This window comes from Malaya genurostris, chromosome 2 (assembly GCF_030247185.1).
Source record: "Malaya genurostris strain Urasoe2022 chromosome 2, Malgen_1.1, whole genome shotgun sequence".
In the NCBI taxonomy this organism is placed as follows: domain Eukaryota; kingdom Metazoa; phylum Arthropoda; class Insecta; order Diptera; family Culicidae; genus Malaya; species Malaya genurostris.
In genome coordinates, this window is record NC_080571.1 from 22,538,497 (window position 1) to 22,555,179 (window position 16,683).

At 35.9% G+C, this 16,683-nt stretch overlaps 1 protein-coding gene across 4 annotated transcripts in view; it reads right to left on the minus strand.

The window, feature by feature from the left end:
* LOC131432286 (phosphorylase b kinase gamma catalytic chain, skeletal muscle/heart isoform) overlaps window positions 1-16,683 on the minus strand; it is a 65,547-nt gene that overhangs the window by 17,456 nt on the left and 31,408 nt on the right. Inside the window, exons 8-9 of one of the 4 annotated variants that reach the window (XM_058598473.1) lie at window positions 8,944-9,027; window positions 8,228-8,254 (exon numbers count right to left, since the gene is read on the minus strand). The exons of 1 other annotated variant lie outside the window; for it this stretch is intronic. In XM_058598473.1, coding sequence (XP_058454456.1) covers window positions 8,228-8,254; window positions 8,944-9,027 — 111 coding nt within the window. The remainder of the gene's footprint in view (window positions 1-8,227; window positions 8,255-8,943; window positions 9,028-16,683) is intronic. 2 more of the 4 variants (XM_058598475.1, XM_058598474.1) reach the window with 2 other exon arrangements.

Here is a 16,683-nt window from a genome sequence, read left to right on the forward strand (position 1 = left end):
AAGTACAAGAGTCCAAACCCAAGAGTCCCAAGAGTTGATATCCAAAAATTCTGATTGCAGTCGAAGTCTATGAACTCAAGTTTGAGTGAAAGAGCTCAAATAGAGTCCAAGCTCAAAAGTCTAAGTCCGAGAGTCGAAATTCCAAGTTCAGCATCCAAAGTCCAATTCAAAATCAAGAGTCAAATCTAAGTCTATGCGTAGTTGGACTTGTAATAGAGTAAAAATTCCAAGTTCATAGTTCTGTGTCCAAGAGGGAAATGCCAACAGTTCAAGTCCAATAGTCTTAGCCCAAAAATCCCAACCAAGTATCCAAATCAGTGGCGTCTCGTCCTCATGTGCACCTCGTGCACTGCACAACTGGTCAAATAGACTCTGTGAAAATTTGTATGCACACATTCAGGAGAGCTTTCAGTGGCTTATGCTTATGGCAGTTGAAAAAAAATTGTTGTCTCAGTTGCAACGTCGAAACAGTTCTGATATCATACCATGTGAGCAGTGCACAACCCGTAAATTTTGTCACGAGACGCCAATGATACAAATTCAAGACTTCAATGCCACATGCATGAATCAAATTCAAGAGTTCAAATTCTAGTTCAAAAGTTTCGGTTCAAGAGTACGAGAATCGAAAATCAAGAGTCTAAATTATAGACCAAAGGTTCAAGTGCGAGTCAAAGAACCCAAGACCAAATTAAGGAATCCAGGTTCAAGTGTACAAATTCTAATCCAAAAACCAGAATTAAAGCATTCCGATATAAGAGTCATTCAAAACTCTAATTCTAAGAACAAGAGTTAGTCCAATCAAGTTCAGAATCAAGTTAGTGAATGTGTTGCCACAAGTACCAGAGTAATTTGGCTGGTAGAGCATCTGCACGGTAAAGAAAAAGATTGCGGGTTCGAATCCTGCCTCTGGTGTAATTTTTTTTCTTAAAAATTCATATGCTCATAATTTCCCTCTCGGTCTGCTTCTTGTTGGCTGTGACGAAAAAGTAAAAACTAAGTCCAAGTTCAATATTAAGACTTTATATCTACGAATCCAAGCTCAAGAAACTAAATTCGGCTACAGGATCGTATGCCCAAAAGCTCAAAATCTGGTGCAAATCTAAGGCTTAGTCTTATCCAAGGCTAGGTCCATGAAGCCAAATTCGAAGTTACAGATTAAAAATTCCAAATTCTACAGCCGAAGTCCAATAGATCAAGTTTAACAGTCCAAACTAAATGATACCAATTTTCAGATATCGAGTTTTTTTGAGTGCAGAAATCTTAGCGTTGAGTCCCAGGTTCTTGAAATTGGCTTATCAAAATGTTGGGTTACTGAGATTCTGAGCTTTCGAAATTTTTGAGATTTCTAAGTTTCAAAAGTTTCTGTATTTTCAAAGTTTTCGTGTTTTCGAACTTTTCAAGGTAAAGTTTTGGAGTTTATCAGCTTCTGAGATTTTAAGTCTCTGAGTATCGAGTTTTTGTATTACTGAGTTTATGTTTCTGAGTTTTCGAAGCTTTTGAGTTTCTGCGTATCGGAGTTTTTTTTAATTTCAGTAATTTTGAATTTACACGTGATTGATGTTTCGGATTATTTATGGTTTTTGAGCTTTGAAGTCTCTCAGTTTAAGAGTTTTTGAGTGTCTGAGTTTTTGAACTACTGTAGTTTTCAAGTTTTCAAGATTTAAAGCTTCCTTATTTTGAAAGTTTTTTGTGTTTCCGAGTTCTTGGTTTTCTGAGTTTGCAAGTTCCTAAAAACATTGAAATTTCGAGTTTATTAAGTATTTGCGTTTCTGAGTTCTCGAGTTTTTTGAGTTTCATAATTCCAGAAATTTTGAGTTTCTGAGATGTCGTGCCTTCTGAGTGTATTAGCTTTGGAACTTCTACATATTTAAAAATTTTGAGTTTGTGAGGTTTGAAGTTTCGAGATTTTAAGTATCTAAGATTTTTGGCTTCTGCACTTTTTAAGATCCGAAATTTCAAAATTGTTGACATGCTGAGTTATTGAGTTACTGAGTTATTGAGTGTCTGAGTTCTTAAAATTTAAAATTTTTGGGTTGCTGAATTTCAAGTTTTTTTTTGTCTCCGAAGATTTTGAAGTTTTTCAGTTTCAAGGGTTCTGAGTTTTTGTATTTTCGAGGTTCTGAGTAGCTAAGGTTTTGTGGTTTCTGTAGTCAGAATTTTCAAGGTTCAAAGAATATTATTTCTTAGTCCTTGTTTCAGTCAATTTTTCAGTTACTGAGTTCCACGATTCTGAGTTTTTGAGCTTCAAACGATTCTTAAGTTTTCGTATTTTCGAGTTTTTGAATATCTAAGATCTCCATTTTTTTTTTAATTCTGAGCTTTCAAAGTTAAATGAGAATTATTTTTTAGTCGTTGGTTATTAAAATTTTGAGTAACTGAGTTCCGAGATTCTAAGTTTTTCAGCTTCTAAAGATTTGAAGTCTTTGAGTTTCAAAGATTCTGAGTTTTTGTAGTTTCAAGCTGGTGAGATTTCTGTAGTTTTTGAAATTCAGAGTTTTCAAAGTTCAAAGAGTTAATTCTTAGTTCTAGAGTTATTAATTTTTTGAATAATTGAGTTCCAAGATTCAAAATTTTTGAACTTCTGAAGATTTTAACGTTTTTAAGATTATAAAATTCTGAATTTTTTAAGGTTTCTGCAGTTTTCGAAATTTTAGTTTTTGAGATTCCTGCAGGTTTTAAAATTCAGAGTTCTCAAAGTTCAAAGATATGTAGTTCTTAGTTGTTGAGTAATTATATTTTTCAGTAACTGAGTTCCAATTTCTGAGTTTTTGAACCTCTAAAGATTTTGAAGTTTTTGAAGCTCCTGTAGTTTGTGAAATTCCGGAGTTCAAAGAAACTTTTTGAAAATATTTTTGCTTAGGTTATTAAATTTTTGAGTTGCTGAGTTCCAAGATTCTGAGTCTTTGAGCATCTGAAGAATTTGAAGATCTTGAGTTTCAAGGGTTCTGAGTTATTGAATATCTATGTTTTTGAGGTTTATGTATTTTTTCAAATTCCAAAGAAATGTAGTTCTTAGTTCTTGAGTTATTAATTATATGAGTTACTGAGTTCCGAGTTTCTGAGTTGTTGAACTTCTAAAGATTTTGAAGCTCCTGTAGTTTGTGAAATTCCGGAGTTCAAAGAAACTTTTTTTAAATATTTTTGCTTAGGGTATTAAATTTTTGAGTTACTGAGTTCCAAAATTCTGAGTCTTTGAGCATCTGAAGAATTGGAAGACTTTGAGTTTTAAGGGTTCTGAGTTATTGAATATCTATGTTTTTGAGGTTTCTGTAGTTTTTCAACTTCCAAATAAATGTAGTTCTTAGATCTTGAGTTATTATTTATATGAGTTACTGAGTTCCGATTTCTGAGTTTTTGAACCTCTAAAGATTTTGAAGTTTTTGAAGCTCCTGTAATTTGTGATTTCCGGAATTCGAAGAAACTTTTTGAAAATATTTTTGCTTAGGTTATTGAATTTTTGAGTTACGGAGTTCCAAGATTCTGAGTCTTTGAGCATCTGAAGAATTTGAAGATTTTGAGTTTCAAGGGTTCTGAGATATTGAATATCTATGTTTTTGAGGTTTCTGTAGTTTTTCAACTTCCAAAGAAATGTAGTTCTTAGATCTTGAGTTATTAATTATATGAGTTACTGGGTTCCGAGTTTCTGAGTTTTTGAACCTCTAAAAATTTTAAAGTTTTTGAAGCTCCTGTAATTTGTGATTTCCGGAGTTCAAAGAAACTTTTTGAAAATATTTTTGCTTGGGTTATTGAATTTTTGAGTTACTGAGTTCCAAGATTCTGAGTCTTTGAGCATCTGAAGAATTTGAAGATTTTGAGTTTCAAGGGTTCTGAGATATTGAATATCTATGTTTTTGAGGTTTCTGTAGTTTTTCAACTTCCAAAGAAATGTAGTTCTTAGATCTTGAGTTATTAATTATATGAGTTACTGAGTTCCGATTTCTGAGTTTTTGAACCTCTAAAGATTTGGAGGTTTTTGAAGCTCCTGTAGTTTGTGAAATTCCGGAGTTCAAAGAAACTTTTTGAAAATATTTTTGCTTGGGTTATTGAATTTTTGAGTTTCTGAGTTCCAAGATTCTGAATCTTTGAGCATCTGAAGAATTTGATGATTTTCACTTTCAAGGGTTCTGAGTTATTGAATATCTATGTTTTTGAGGTTTCTGTAGTTTTTCAACTTCCAAAGAAATGTAGTTCTTAGATCTTGAGTTATTAATTATATGAGTTACTGAGTTCCGATTTCTGATTTTTTGAACCTCTAAAGATTTTGACGTTTTCGAAGCTCCTGTAGTTTGTGAAATTCCGGAGTTCAAAGAAACTTTTTGAAAATATTTCGGCTTAGGTTATTAAATTTTTGAGTTGCTGAGTTCCAAGATTCTGAGTCTTTGAGCATCTGAAGAATTGGAAAATTATGAGTTTGGAGGGTTCTGAGTTATTGAATATCTATGTTTTTGAGGTTTCTGTAGTTTTTCAACTTTCAAAGAAATGTAGTTCTTAGTTCTTGAGTTATTAATTATATGAGTTACTGAGTTCCGATTTCTGAGTTTTTGAACCTCTAAAGATTTGGAGGTTTTTGAAGCTCCTGTAGTTTGTGAAATTCCGGAGTTCAAAGAAACTTTTTGAAAATATTTTTGCTTGGGTTATTGAATTTTTGAGTTACTGAGTTCCAAGATTCTGAGTCTTTGAGCATCTGAAGAATTTGACGATTTTCACTTTCAAGGGTTCTGAGTTATTGAATATCTATGTTTTTGAGGGTTCTGTAGTTTTTCAACTTCCAAAGAAATGTAGTTCTTAGATCTTGAGTTATTAATTATATGAGTTACTGGGTTCCGAGTTTCTGAGTTTTTGAACCTCTAAAAATTTTAAAGTTTTTGAAGCTCCTGTAATTTGTGATTTCCGGAGTTCAAAGAAACTTTTTGAAAATATTTTTGCTTGGGTTATTGAATTTTTGAGTTACTGAGTTCCAAGATTCTGAGTCTTTGAGCATCTGAAGAATTTGACGATTTTCACTTTCAAGGGTTCTGAGTTATTGAATATCTATGTTTTTGAGGGTTCTGTAGTTTTTCAACTTCCAAAGAAATGTAGTTCTTAGATCTTGAGTTATTAATTATATGAGTTACTGGGTTCCGAGTTTCTGAGTTTTTGAACCTCTAAAAATTTTGAAGTTTTTGAAGCTCCTGTAATTTGTGATTTCCGGAGTTCAAAGAAACTTTTTGAAAATATTTTTGCTTGGGTTATTGAATTTTTGAGTTACTGAGTTCCAAGATTCTGAGTCTTTGAGCATCTGAAGAATTTGACGATTTTCAGTTTCAAGGGTTCTGAGTTATTGAATATCTATGTTTTTGAAGTTTCTGTAGTTTTTCAACTTTCAAAGAAATGTAGTTCTTAGTTCTTGAGTTATTAATTATATGAGTTACTGAGTTCCGATTTCTGATTTTTTGAACCTCTAAAGATTTTGACGTTTTCGAAGCTCCTGTAGTTTGTGAAATTCCGGAGTTCAAAGAAACTTTTTGAAAATATTTCGGCTTAGGTTATTAAATTTTTGAGTTGCTGAGTTCCAAGATTCTGAGTCTTTGAGCATCTGAAGAATTGGAAAATTATGAGTTTGGAGGGTTCTGAGTTATTGAATATCTATGTTTTTGAGGTTTCTGTAGTTTTTCAAATTCCATAGAAATGTAATTAGTTCTTGAGTTATTCATTATATGAGTTACTGAGTTCCGAGTTTCTGAGTTGTTGAACTTCTAAAGATTTTGAAGTTTTTGAGGGTTCTGTAGTTTGTGAAATTCCGGAGTTCAAAGAAACTTTTTGAAAATATTTTTGCTTAGGGTATTAAATTTGTGAGTTACTGAGTTCCAAAATTCTGAGTCTTTGAGCATCTAAAGAATTGGAAGACTTTGAGTTTTAAGGGTTCTGAGTTATTGAATATCTATGTTTTTGAGGTTTCTGTAGTTTTTCAACTTCCAAAGAAATGTAGTTCTTAGTTCTTGAGTTATTCATTATATGAGTTACTGAGTTCCAAGTTTCTGAGTTGATGAACTTCTAAAAATTTTGAAGCTCCTTGAAGCTCCAGTAGATTGTGAAATTCCGAGTTTCCAAAGTTCAAAGAAACTTAACTATTAGTTCTTAGGTTATTGAACTTGTGAGTGACTCGAGATTCTGAACGTTTATGGTTCTGAAGATTTTAAAGAGTTATTGAGGATCTGAGTATTTGTGTGCCAAATTTTTGAGTTTCTGAACATCTGCGTTCGGAATTTCTAAGTTTTTGAGCTCTTGAGTTTTGGAATTATGAGTTTTAGGTTACGTGATTCAAATTGAGAAATTTTAATCTCTTGTTTTGAGTTTTGTTATTCGATATTTCCATTTCGAAATTCGAGATTTGAGCTGTTAGTTTTTAGTTTCGAGCTCCGAATGTCATATTTACAGATTTGAATTTTGATTTTCAAGTGTTGAGTTTTATTTTAATTCAGAAGTACGCGTTTTGAGCTCTGAAGTCTGAGTTTAGTGCTTTGGGTTGAACTATGCTTCTTGTGGTGAGTTTCAAATTTTGAGGCATGTATTTTGAATTCTGAGTACTGAATTTCAAGTTATAAGCCATGAGTTCAAGGGTTCAAGGTTCCAGTTTCTAAATAATAAATTCTGGGGTTTTAATTTCTAAGTTCAGATAGCTGAGAACTAAGTTCTGAGTACAGATAATTCTGGGTTTTAATTTCTGAGTTTAGATTTCTTCATTCTTCGTTCCTAGTTTTTAGTGTTGAGTTTTGCGGTCCGAGCTTGAATTTTTGAGTTCTGAATGTTGAATTTGACATTACAACATTTGTCCTTTGAGTTTTGAATTTGGAATTCACGGCCTCGGGTTTTCATTATTCACAGTTTCCAATCATGAAATCCACTCCAGCAAGAGATGCTATTGCAGAATTTTGTTCTTGATGTTGTCCGTCTCATGTTCAAGGTGGCATAAGTGAGAGCGCGTTCGAATAAGTAATAGACAAAAGTGTAAATCTTATGGGCGCATGATTCTGTGACTCCTGGAATAAAAAGTAGATTTATTTACTGTCGATTACTATCTTTCGAACGGTTCTTTCAATATTTTGAAACTGTTGTAAAATCGCTCAACCATTCCAAACTGCTTCAATTGGCTGCATTGCTTCTTTTTGTATACGTGATAGTATCAGTCAGTAAGCATCACTCACGGTTAGTTAGAAATGTTCAAAAACTGATTCAAGAATTAGTTTTGTAGAAACGCATAGAGTATAAGAAAGTAATATTATTTCACCGATAGTCTTCTACTAATGAGACCGTATTCATAGCTACGAATTTTAAAACCACAAGTCCGAACTTATTTTCCAACTCTACGCGTCTTTTAAACAGGTGCCGATCCAGTACGAAAGCACTTCTTTCTTCTCTAGCAATTACTCTATAAGTGCTTTGAATCTAATTAGCGTATGACTAATTGCTGTGGCCATCGTACTGGATGTAGAGTGATATCTAATCAACGTGTTTCATCTTCGTGCTCTTATGCACCAATGTTCGATAAGGTTGAAATGAGTCAGTATTCGATCATTCACCTCCAATCTGAGACTCACTGCAACCTTAAATTTACGCTAGAATGTTTACAATCTAACATAAATGACATTCATTTGACAGAACGAGAGACAACCCCAAGCCTAAGCCGATATATGGCAACACTGAATGATGAGCGGAATGTTTTATGGAACAGTTTGACACGCTATTTCGAAACTAGCCAAAAGTCGGATAGTTTCAAACAGCGGATAGCTTCCGAACAGAACCGATGAGACAGTATATAATTGATGACAGACAAAAATACAGGATGCACCCAAAATGACGATGATAGTTGCGAGGCTTATTACAAAGAGACAAAGACAACAGTTTACAGAATACAGATCGAAAGAACAGGTACAGTGTGAAAAAACCGAAACCGAAAAAGTCATTTTTAATTAATCTAACGGCTAATTAATCTGTTTAACCGAATTAGAACGTTTGGGTACGTTTCCAGGGGAACCAATAGAACTAAGAAGCGGGAAAAGAAATCTACAGCACGCCTACTGCGACGCGGGCAGCCAACTTATTTACAACCGTAGCCAACTTAACTTTAACCAGCAACACCATTCTACCAAGCGTAAATGTGTGCTGCCACTATGTCAAAATGGGGTGCTCTAGGCAAACAAAAATGTCGAATGGTTCTACGCTCGTGAAACACGTTTACTAGCCTTACATTTTCCGGAACGTTCTGCTGATTGGTCTGTGTGCGTGTGTCGGTTTTTTTTATCGATTTTCGGTAACCGATCGGTCAAATGAAAAGAGAGAAAAAGGAGAACAAAACGTGTCAATTATTTCAATTATTGTTTCGGTTAAAATGGTACGGGTTGTGGGTAAGGGAATTTTACGATAATTCACCGAACATAGCGCGTACGCGTGTGTTGTTTTGCCAAATATGTTTGAACTGAGAGGTTGGAATTTTGACACTTCGAGTTTCTGGTCGCACTGATCGGATTAATCGGTGATAATGAAAAAACCAAAATACCCAGGGGCTGAACGTAAAGAACGACGTTTGTTAAAACAGAAAACAAAATGAAAACAAAACATTCAACAAATGGACACGATTCTCATGGGCAATTTTCAATCGTTTTATTTTTTAATTAAGTGACATCTATATAAAGTGTCATGTGAACTGTCAAACTAGATTACCAGTGTTGCCAGTCTTGTGGAACTATACAGTCGATTTCGGTAACCTGTTGAAACCTGCCCGTGAGAATCGTGTCTGCGGTTGGTAATGTTAAAAACTCATCAATCCAAAAACAAACGGAAACAAAAAAAACACAAAACAAAACGAGTAAACGGGTAAACGAGTATAACTCCCGGTTACAGGACCTAGCAAAATTAAAATGAAAACAGATAAAAAGGCGGGAAAAAATATGTGGACAACGTTACCAGTGCCAGGTCGGCGATACGACTCAACCGTCTCGATTTGGCCGACAGGCTGCGCTTCAGCGGGCCAATGTCTTGTTCGAAAAGCTGTTGTGTGCGTGTTGTCGGTCATGCACGACGGTGGTCGGTCAGGAGGTTTGTAGTTGTGTATTTTATATTTTTTGTTTTTTTTTTTGGTTGTTGATTGGTTGAATGATTTTTGGTTGTTGTTGTTGTTGCAATACGTGCGAGCGAGCGAGCAAGAGGTAAGACGACAGAATACAGGATGCATGATTCCACGCGCAGTAGTACACGGTTGTAGTTGTAGTGGTGTTGTTGTTGACGGCGATGGTTTAGGAGGTCGCAATGGTAATTACAGTTGCGGTAGTAGTTATAGTAGTTATAGTAGTAGTAGTAGTAGTAATAATAATAGTAGTAGTTGTGGTGGTGACGGTGGTGGTTGATGGCCAATCAGAGCAGACGATTCCAATTCGGGTGCGACAGGGCAGGTTCAGGACAAAATTGGTTGTAGAATTGCATAAAATGATAACATAATTGGTTGATTTAGTTTTTCGGTTTTTTGTCCGGCACCGTGCGCACAAGGTTGTAGTTTTGTTGGTTTCGATTAATGGTATTTGTACACAATTTGACAAAACGATGGGTTGGTAGATGAGGTAGAACACAAAGGCAGGAAAAGTTGAAAATATACAGGGAAAGAAAAATATAAGAATACACTATGTAAATTTTAATTTTACAAAACGAATGAGAAACAATATTTACTTTCATATGATAGGTAAGCAGCTTGCAATAGACACAGAAAACATCAAATTAACAATGGATATAAAATTTTCAGCGTTTTACGCGATTCACAAATATAACCGAAATTGTCTAAAGAAGACTCCCCGTGCTTGTATAAAAATCTCTAATTGAAACCACTTTGTCCATCAGTAGGAACATTGCGAGATGTTCAATTTGTCACTTTTCCATGACTTTTCATCAATAGCCAACGGAAACTAGAGTAAAAATTCGGTATTCTCCAGAGACGGAATTTTAATTCGCATCTTTCCGTCCCGTGAAACCGTTTCGACATTGAGCTAACTAACTCCGAGAAAGCTAATGTCTGAAGTAATCTGAGGAAGAAGGAAAGACAGCATCCGTACATGTACACTGTGCACGGAATGTAGATTTTTTTTCTGGATGTAAAAATAACTTCCCTTCCGTAAAAATAAGCCTATACCGTCTAACAATATTTACGATATTCTTCCTGAATCTGATTGTAGCGACATGAAAGAAAATTCTTCAAAAATTCCCAAAATGGACGCTTGTCGTTCTGGGAAGAAACATCAATCTATGCCACCAGTGACGGTGATATTTGTCCGAGAAACTTCATAAATTTTATTCATATGATATAAAATCAGACAGACCCTTCAAGGCTGTCTTGAAAGGAGTTGATCAAAGTACTGATGAAATTAAAAATGAACTAAAATAATTGCTTGGTTTTGCCCCTTCCCAAGTAATACTTATGAAAAAAAGAGCGAATGGTACTTCTAAACCACGCTCTGGAATTTCCCATGAACTTTACCTAATACACTTCAATCGAAGTGATGTAAACAATTTGAAAACTTTAGAAAAAGTACGTTTCATTTCCCACATTAAAATTCATTGGGAACATTATAAACGGCATAATCGTATTGCAAACTTAACGCAATGTCGTCGTTGCCAAGGCTTCGGCCATGGAACCAAAAATCGTCATATGGATATACGGTGCTTGAATTGTGGTAAATCGCATTCGAAAGACGTTTGTCCATTGAATGAAACCACTGATAAATTTTTATGTTCAAATTGCGATGGAAATCATAAATCCAATTATTTGAAATGTCCTGTCAGGGGAAAAAAATTAAGCGCTCGTTCGCTTAGACAACAACAAGTCAAATGAAGGACCTTAAATTTACAGAACATACCTGAAAATAAAAAAAAACGATGCAAATGCCACGCCTAAGTCTTCTAAGGCACTTATTTCTTCGAATGTAAAACAAAAAAAACAGGCACGCCTTCCAATTCGTCTTCTAACGAAAACAATTTATTGACAGGTAGATCAACCTCGTCATCATCTTCTTCTAACGACAGTTACGCTTTGGTAACAGGTAGACAACTACCACTTAATTCTTCTATTGTATACAATAAAAACACAGGAACGCCTTCCAGTTCATCTTCTAACGAAAACAATTTATTATTATGTAGATCGGCCACGTCATTCGCTTCTTTAAACGAAGTCGATTCAGGCGATATAACTGAAAATAAAATGATCTACCTACAAGATCAACTTTCTCAAATGATCATCCGAATGAATTCGACTTCATCACTTTTTGAAGCATTTCAAATCGGATGGCATTTTGCAAATAACATTTTAATTAATTTAACAGTAATGTTAAATAATTATTTGAATATTTTAAATTGGAATGCTCGATCTTTAAAATCGAGTGAAGATGAATTTTATAATTTTCTCAAAGTTCACAAAATTCATATTGCCATTGGAACAGAAACATTTCTTAAACCAAATTCCAAATTGAAAAGCAATCCACATTATGTGGTTCATCGATCTGACAGGTTTACTGGAATGGGTGATGGAGTTGCCATTTTTTGTCCAACGGCAAATTAAACATCGAATTTAACCTTCTTTTAATACTAAAGTTATTGAAAGCTTGAAAATCGAAGTTGAAACCATTCATCGCTGGAGCATATTTGCCATTCCAATGCACCGATGAACGATTAAATTTCTTTAAAGGCGATTTGCAAAAACTTACAAGATATCGATCGAAATTTTTCGTAATAGGGGACTTAAATGCTAAGCATGTCCAGTGGAATTGTAGGCAAAATAACAGTAATGGTAAAATACTTCATAAACAACTCTCAGCTGGTTACTTCACAGTTCTTCATCCCAGTAATCCGACTTGTTTCTCTTCCGTGAAAACCCCGTCTACAATTGATCTGGTTCTAACGGATCAAAGTCACATTTGTAGTGAACCGATTATACACGCTGACTTTGACTCAGATCATCTTCCAGTAACATTCAGACTTTCCAACGAAGCTATAATTAATCCAACTAGTTCTATATTCAACTATCATAGAGCTAATTGGTTGGATTACAGATCTCACATTGAAAATCATGTGGATCATGAAACTATTTTAGAAAATTCTGCGGACATCGACACAGCAATTGATAATTTGAATCATTATATTATCGAAGCTAGAAATCTTTCAGTTCCCAAAGCTCAAACTAAATTAAATTCTCCTATCATGGATGACAATCTTCAACTGCTCATTCGGTTGAAGAATGTTCGTCGACGACAATATCAACGTTCTCGTGATCCTGCTATGAAAAACATAGTTAAGGATTTACAAAAAGAAATTAAACTTAGATTTACTCTTTTGCGAAATGAAAGTTTCGCTAAAAAGTTGAAAAAATTAAACCATATTCTAAACCTTTCTGGAATCTTTCTAAAGTTCTCAGAAACCAATTCCTGCTCTCAGGGAAGGAAATCAAATACTTCTTACGAATGGCGAAAAAGCTCAAAAACTTGCTCAGCAGTTCGAGAGTGTCCACAATTTTAATTTGAACGTTGTGAGTCCTATTGAAAATGAAGTCTCACTGAAATATGATCTTATTTCAACCCAAGTGTTATCACACGATGACATTATTGAGACGAATTTTGATGAAATTAAATCAATTATTAGGAAACTCAAAAACATGAAGGCTCCTGGTAATGATGGAATTTTTAATATTCTTATTAAAAATCTTCCCGATGTTGCCTTGAGACTCCTGGTTAAAATTTTCAACAAGTGTTTTTCATTAGCTTACTTCCCAAAAAGATGGAAAAACGCTAAAGTAATTCCTATCCTGAAACCTGATAAAAATCCAGCAGAAACCTCAAGTTATCGTCCAATTAGCTTACTTTCTTCTATCAGTAAACTTTTTGAAAAAATTATCCTGTTGAGAATGATGTCTCATATAAATGAGAATTCAATTTTTTTACCAGAGCAGTTTGGATTTCGTCATGAACATTCAACTACTCATCAACTTGTAAGAGTAACGAAAAATGATAAAATCGAATAAATCTTCTGGGTTATCCACTGGAGTTGCTCTTCTAGACATAGAAAAAGCATTCGACAGTGTTTGGCAAAAAGGTTTAATAGCAAAAATGTCTGATTTTCAGTTTCCCATTTATTTGATCAAAATGATTCAAAATTATTTAACTGATCGTACTCTTCAGGTTAGCTATCAGAATTGTAAATCTGAATTGCTACCCGTACGAGCCGGTGTTCCGCAGGGTTCGAGTGTAGCTCCAATCTTGTATAATATTTTCACTTCTGATCTTCCAAATCTACCCGTTGGTTGTCAGAAATCGCTATTCTGTGACGACACAAGTCTGTTAGCCACAGGTAGAAATCTAAGAGTGATCTGCAGTCGCCTACAAAGAAGTTTAAATATTTTCAGTGATTATCTGTCAAAATCGAAAATTAAACCAAATGCAGAAAAAACGCAATTAATTATCTTCCCTCATAAGTCAAGAGCTTCTTTTCTTAAACCAAACAATAGTCACATTCTCAAATTGAATGGCTTGGAATTGACATGGTCTGATCAAGCTAAATACTTAGGTTCAACGTATGACGAAAAACTCACTTTCAAGGATCACATTGAAGGAATCCAGGCAAAGTGTAATGAATATATTAAATGTTTATATCCTCTTACAGTCGTCTGCCATCTAACTTTTTTTTTGAACTAGCGGTTATTTCGACATTGGAAACCTTAATGTCACTTCTGATTTGACAGAAACTTAGTTTTATCCTTCCGCTGAACGAAAATGGTTGTGTATACGCTTGAGGAACGCGTGACAATAGTGCCAACTGGGCTTGCGATCAGCTTGAAGAAGACGCCGATTTTTGCCAAAAAATGATCTTCTCGGATGAGGCACATTTTCATCTCGGCGGGTATGTTAATAAGCAAAATTGTCGCATCTGGGGGACGGAAAACCCGCACGTTATCATGGAGAAGCCGATGCATCCTCAGAGAGTGACGGTTTGGTGCGGATTTTGGTCTGGCGGCATCATTGGGCTATTTTTCTTCGAAAATGAGGCAGGAGCCGCCGCCAGGAAGACTTGGACACCATTTGGTTCCAACAAGACGGCGCTCCGTGCCACACAACCAACGCTACGATCGATCTTCTGCGCACAGTCTTCGAAGATCGATTTATCGGATGTCGTTTGGCCGCCTCGGAGCTGTGATTTGACGCCGTTAGACTATTATCTTTGGGGGCTGTCAAAGATAAGTGTTATGTGGACAAGCCAGAGACAATTCAAGCCCTGAAGGACAACATCCGTCCAGCCATAGCTGAAATAAAGCTGCATACAATCGAAAATGTACTAAAATACTGAACCGACCGTATGGCGTACTGCAAGGCCAGCCGAGGCAGCCATTTTAATGAAATTATATTCCACAATTAACCGGAAGGATTATACTTTAATATGAACAAATAAACTTTGAAATCGGATGAACCGTTTGTGTTTTATTGCATGTTTAAAACAAAAGTTACATGGCGGACCCTGTATAAACAGAAATTCTAAGCTCTGTCTTAAAAACAAATTGATAATTTATAAACAAATTTTCAGACCAGCCATGCTTTATGCAGTATCAATTTGGTGAAGTTGTTGTTCCAGCAGGAAGAAAACGCTTCAAAGGATTCAGAATAAAATTCTAAAAATGATTTTGAAGCGTCCTACCTGGTTTAGTACAAATGAGTTACACAGACTCTTAAATATAGAGCCATTAGAAATTTTTTTTTTCTATTGATCATAGGTACCATTATTGACATACTTGTACTGCTTATTTGTTCCAACAGCAGATTTCTACCAAACTTTTTTCTGAACAAGGCGAGACACCAGAAAGACTGCATTCCCAGGAAGTCGGTGTATCATCTCTTCAAATTCGCAGCGAAATGGTTATTGTCACTCAAATGTGCCTGTTTCTAGATCAGCAGAATCGAACTTTTCATTGAATGCACGACCACCTATTTGTATTTTGATCAAATGTCAACAAAATACACCCGGTCACTGCGTTTTTCTTGACAACGGAGAAATCACAAATTGCCGTCGCAGGAAGTCGCAACAATATTTACGAGTGGAATCAACTTGTTTGCTATAAACCATGAGATAAACGGGTCGAAGTGATGATGTCACAATGCAAAAAAATTCATTTGGCTTCTATAAACTTTAAAAAATGTGCACTGGTTTGGTAATGATATGAAATGAAATTTTGTATACTCTGAATAATTTGCTTACAGAACAAAATTTCTAATATCTTCTCCCAATCAACAAAATCAAAGCTTTTTGTACCCTTGATTCAGTAAATCCACTTAAGACCCCTGTTTACTCGGTTACACTTCAGTAATATCACTCGGGGCTTTACCTCAATACGCCTTCCCGGTGGATGTTGTCGACCCGCATCGGCCCGATCATCGGGCCGATTATCGGACCGATTGAGCACGATATAGGGCCGATTGTAGCGCTTCGATCGGCCCGTCATCGGACGATTCTGCACCATTTGCATCAATCGCGTCGACCTAAAAAAGCTTTATGTTTACATTATGTATCGCTAGAGAAACAGAGCGAAGGAATATCAAACAAGGCATTTTCGAGCCGACGTCTCCCCGATAGGGTGTGAAAGAGTGTTAAAATTCTTTTGATTCCATCATAGAGGCTTTAACCTTAAGGTCATTCGCCTCTTAGGGCCAGAAAGACTCTGGCCCTATGTTCGGGGTTGGAAATCCAACCCCGATATATCTCATCACCTGAGTATTGGATATCCGCTCTCTGCTTTGGTATATCTTCACTCTTTTGTTCTACCGATACACTATGTAAGCTCGAAACGCAATCAAAAGCTTTCGTGCACGATGCGTCCGATGTTCGAATTTACTGGGTTTCGTGATGCTCTGTTTATTTGTTGATCTAAACCATTCGAATCAATTGTCAAAATACCAAAAACTCCACAAGCGTCGCAGTGCCAATTTTTTTCAAAGTCATATTGCACCAGCGAAAAATTAGTCGTCCGCCGGATGAGAGCAGATCACTTAACGCGAGCACGTAACGTAAGCGATGCCCAAAAATAACAACTTGCTAATTTGACATCCAACAGCCGCGAAACCGACTCGATCCGGTTCTGATTACTGGTTCCTTGCTAATAAAAGCGCAAAACAAACATTTCAACCAATCCGTCCAAAACTCCAACGCGCCCACGACCGACCCAATTGACACGGGTGGGCGTGTTATTCACCGCTGCGGTTTCTTCCGAACGCCCGCGAATCGGACGTAAATCGGACCCATTTTAATTACGATAACAGAATTTTTATTCTATGACGGGGGTGTCATAGAAAAAAACGATAACATTACACAGGACCGGCCTCCTGACCGGGTGCGTCTATTTCGGGATCCTTCACCCGAATCCCCGGATGCTGGGAATCCCACGCGAAAAACTTGATCATGTGGACAGCAAGCAAGTGGAAAGTTTCCATTCGCATCGCGCACATGACATTTCGCGAGATAATCGTATCGTCGTCAACGAAGCATGCGTTGCGTGTGTTTTTCACGGGTTACCGACGTCAACCGACCGGCGCTCAGTTTGATGTTTGTTTTTCCTGTGTCATATTGCAAGCTTTCATTTCATTCAGACAAATATTCACGCGAAAATGTGTAAACAAATGACGAACTGTT